General features: G+C 39.3%; 1 protein-coding gene across 1 annotated transcript; it reads right to left on the bottom strand.

Moving 5' to 3' along the window:
* Positions 1-880: 880 nt before the first annotated feature.
* LOC110309904 (E3 SUMO-protein ligase NSE2-like) lies at positions 881-1,801 on the bottom strand. The gene is given in 3 exon segments (XM_021182639.2): positions 881-1,204; positions 1,283-1,417; positions 1,419-1,801. Coding segments are annotated over 3 exon segments (744 nt in total). The 5' UTR covers positions 1,704-1,801.
* Positions 1,802-4,851: the final 3,050 nt, after the last annotated feature.

The raw sequence follows: 4,851 nt of genomic DNA, 5'->3' as shown, positions 1-4,851 counted from the left end.
ACAAAATGAAACCCATACCTGGCACTGTTTGTAGGCTATGCTAGACAGGGTAGAGGCCTTAGAGGAGAACATACTACTACTTCACTAACCGTGTATAGAATTAAACCAATTTATAACTATTTATCATTGTGAAAATAGACCTTGTGTCAAACATGATTACTAAAAGTCAAAGCATATAAAAGAGATACTTCACATTTATCTACTCACATTCGTTGCATTTCCATGTACTTCTTTGGTTATCATGAAGAATGGCCTCTCTGAGGCATTGATTTAGGATTAAATAACAACATTAATGATGATTAACCATAATAACAAATAATAGCAATAGCAATGATCAGTGATCAGGATGATGCTATCATGACCAGTGCCCATTCTAGAAGCATCTTTTGTCAGAAATAGAGAACAAATGCAAAATTTCCAATAAAAGGGTTTGCTAGTAAATTACCATATGTGATTATGCTTTGATTTTTGCATTTTTGAAAGCTTAATGGCACATCAACCCAGGGAGTATGAAATATCAAATGGGCACTCTTAAAGTGGTACAACTGAATTCTGATAACCTCAGTGATTTGAGGCTTAATGAAATGGTTAAGTCTTCTCAGATTCTATCCACTGTGAGGTTAATTTTAAGATATATTTCTTTTTTTAATGTTTTTGAGGATTATCAAAGTTTTATTTAAAATTTCAGAGCACTTGAAAATTAAGAATATAATGTACTTGTGTTTTTACTGTAACTTAAGAAATGCTTTCAATTACAATTAGCCTTCAAGGGTTACCGCAAACAGTGGTGCTCAGCCAGGTCTATCACTGTCTACCCTCACTCTCTGGTGGCTGGAGGGGAGGTAGGCTGCTGACATCCCTGTGGGCAGGTGGCTTGCTCCTACTCAGAGTGGCGTTTTTTCTTCTTGTTGTGGCTCTCGACTGCCCTTCTCAGGGCTTCATCCGGAATGAGATCTGACATTCGCATGTCTGTATGGCTATAGCCAATTTTGGGGCAACAGGCCTTCTTCTTCCTCTTATGCTTGGATTCAATCATTCGAACAATGGCTTCCTCTTCGTATGTATGGCCACACATTTTATTTTTCACTGGCTTCTTCATTTCCAGCTGTGTTATGGGGCAGATGAAATTGGTTTGCCTCTGGGTCACAATCATATCTTTGTCAACTCCTTCTGTCCCATCATTCTCTCTGTCTGCATGAATACCATCTCATCCATTGCCTGCTCTACTGGAATCCTTATTCGGGTCAAATTCACTGTGTCTTCCATCTTCTTTGGGTTTCATTAATTGCTTCTTCAGCTCCCTCAGCTGTTGCTTGAACTGCACGAACTTTTCATTCTCTTTAAAGTTGGCATCAGAGTTCTTATCCTGTAAAGCCAAAAATTTCTTCTCCACCAGTAATTTTAAATCTGGTACTTTTTTCTGGACGATCTTCTTTCACATGATTGATTGTAGACTGGATAGCCTTAACATAATGGCTTAGTTCTCGATCCATTTTAGAAAACTCAACCATGGCCTTGTCCATACTGTACTCACTACTCACTTGAGTTTGAGTCTCCACAAGGTCCAAGGCAACACTAGAAACTGTGTCCATTCCAGAGCTGATACAGTATTGGAAGTTTTTTAAAGAGGAGAGAGCTGACTCTAAACCACTGAAGGATATGTAACAGGTAGAACCTGAACTTGTACTGGACCGTCCTGGCATCTTAAAATTGTTACCTGGCTATCCCACCTAGCTCGGTGATATCTAGCCGAACGTCGCTCGCCCAGACCCCGACTCCTTTCCTCAGCTCACTTCTTCTGTGGCTGACCTTTTTTTAATTATTAAAAGCTCACATTGTTAGGTAAATTTCTTTTTTAAATTAATTTATTTTTTTATTAGATGTTTTCTTTATTGACATTTCAAATTTCAGGCCCTTTCCTCATTTCCCCTCTAACCCCCCCCCCCATACTATCCATCCTCCCCTTGCTCACTAACCCACCCACTTCCCTGTCCTGGCATTCCCCTACACTGGGGCACTGAGCCTTCCCAAGGCCAAGGGTCTCTCCTCTCATTGATGTCTCACAAGGTCATCCTTGAGTCCCTCCATGTGTACTCTTTGGTTGGTGGTTTAGTCCCTGGGAGCTCTGGAGGTACTTGTTAATTCATATTGTTGTTCTTCTTATGGGGATGCAAGGGCTTTGCAGCCCTATAGGAAGATATGTTTCTTAAGAAATTTTCGGGGCTGGTGAGANGGCTCAGTGGGTAAGAGCACCCGACTGCTCTTCCAAAGGTCCAGAGTTCAAATCCCAGCAACCACATGGTGGCTCACAACCATCCGCATCGAGATCTGGCGCCCTCTTCTGGAGTGTCTGAAGACAGCTACAGTGTACTTACATATAATAAATAAATCTTTTAAAAAAAAAAAAGAAATTTTCTAAAGAAAACTTGGTAGCATTCTTCAACCCTGAATGCCATGCCTACCTTCAGAGATAGGGGTGCCTATGTAGCCTAGCAGCAGTACCATGGGGACGATTGCTATTTTAAGTATTATCTAGGCTCTTACTTTGTCCATATTTCACTGTCATATCTTGTAAGTTAAGTTTGCTGACCCATGGTTGGGAGGAAGGCAGTGTGCATGTCTTGTATGTAATCTATAATCTATCCCCAGCTTCATTTCCAAAGCACATGAATATTTATTCTCTGGGACATTTTATAGGCCAAACAGTCTTGCCTCTGAGGAGGAAAAATAATCTCTGAAAAATAAAATAGAGGACAATTATTTCAAACCTACATCACCTGAGAGCTATGGTCTTAGTGAATCCAACATTACAATATGGACTATTGTCATAGCTGGAGAGAAAAGGAAAGTCTTTTCATAAAGCACTCATTTCATATTATTGTCTTTAAAAAAGTGTGGGGGGTGGGCAGCCCCAAAAATGACTTTTGTTCACAAATTTTCAGAGGAGAAACTTTGGCTTTCACTATGATGAAAAGCAATAGTAAAGGTCACTTGAGGAAAGTCACATAAAATAATTATTGACTATTTTGGTGCATGAGAAATGTGATCTCTAGTGTTCTTCACTACTGTCCCAAGCTATTCCTTTGTTGATTTCTAGAAAAATAGTCAGAAATCCTATACCAGCAATATATTAGAGGCAGTGGCTGCTGGGTACAGAGCATATGATGGCAGAAAACCAGAAAGGGAGTGACTTTCCAACCCCAGACAGGTCCCAAGTATATAGCATTCCCATCACACTTTTGCTGGAGTTAATTGATGCTCCTATGGAATCTGGGGTTTCACCTGCACAAACTCTGTGCAAGGATGAATAAACCTGTTACACAGCTATTCCACACATCCCTCATATGGAAAATCCTTTGAAGTACCTTGACTGTTTATCACCTATGAGGAACTCCAGAAAGGAACTGTGTTTTTAAAGCTGGGAAAGAAGCCTTTTTGTGTATCATCCATCCATTTGGAAACTGACAAATGAGATAACTGGTGTTACTTTTGTACCTTTACATGGCAGCCTTCTAAGAGAGCTTTGACTGCCATCACAAATAGAGAATGACATTTCACATTTCAGCACCATAGGCAAGGAATTTCACAATAACCTCACTAACTAGATATTATACTTTTGCATTTGTTGCATAGACTTAAAATAGAGTATTTCAGTCATTTTCAGAATTTCATTAATTATAAATGGGGTAGAGTTAGATTTAAGGATATAATCATTTAACTACTCAATTCAGGCACTTACTTCTATTTAGCATTATCCATGTACCATTTTGAGAAGAGAAATATACTAGGGGTTTTAAAAGGGAAAAATCTTTTTTTATTAATTACTTAAGGAATTATTGTAATATATTTGGGTCATATTCACTCTCAAACTCCTCTAAAATTTGCCCCAATACCTTTTCTCAATGTTTGGGTCCCCCCCCCCCCCCCTCTCTCTCTCTCTCTCTCCCACACACACACACACACACACACACACACACCCCCCTCTCTCTCTCTCTCTCTCTCTCACACACACACACACACACACACACACACACACCTACCCAGTACAATCCATGTTGTTTATATACTTCTGGGTGTGGGGACGTCCATTAAAAGAGGCAAACACATTCTCTCTCATACTAGTTATCTGTCAGGAACTCCTCAGCTAGGGATGGGACTATGTAACTATGTAACTATGTAACTATGTAACTATGTCTTCTCTCTATGGGATTGCATTTGGCTTCAGCATGCAAAGGTCGTGTTTATGCTGTCACAACTGCTATTAATTTACATATACAGCTGACTTGTTATGTCTGGAAAACACTGCTCCCTCATAGTAATCTCCTGCCTCTAGCTATTACTCTTTCCACCACCACCCTCTTCCATGGTGATATCTGACCATTAAGAAAAGAAGTATGATTTAGGGCTGAGCATTTTACTGTTCCTCATTCTCTGTATTCTTGTTATATACCCACTGATACAATATACACGTAATATACTTGTAACCCACTGATTAACATCTTGAAAAGAGATAACCTATGACTGACTGGGCCTTTTATTCAAACACTTTTCCAAAGTCCATCACCTGGTAACCAAGTTTCTATATTTTAATTACTTGGGAGGTTTTGTGTAGTTTTTTGGGAGAAGACATGAACCAATATCTATTCATCTCAGACAGGGAATTAGCAACACATCAAAGAAATTATTCCACCCAAGTATAGCATCATATCCCAGTGAATCTCTTGGGATTACCTATAGGAGATACAGTTAAGAAATCATTTACATTAAAATGTCTTAAAAGCATCAACACCATCAAAAGCCTATTACAATATTCATGGTCATACAGAAAATCTACACAACGCACAGGAGACA

This window comes from Mus caroli, chromosome 14 (genome assembly GCF_900094665.2).
Source record: "Mus caroli chromosome 14, CAROLI_EIJ_v1.1, whole genome shotgun sequence".
NCBI classification, from domain to species: Eukaryota; Metazoa; Chordata; class Mammalia; order Rodentia; family Muridae; genus Mus; species Mus caroli.
Note: the sequence above shows the minus strand (reverse complement) of the source record. Positions and strands in the feature narration are given on the sequence as shown.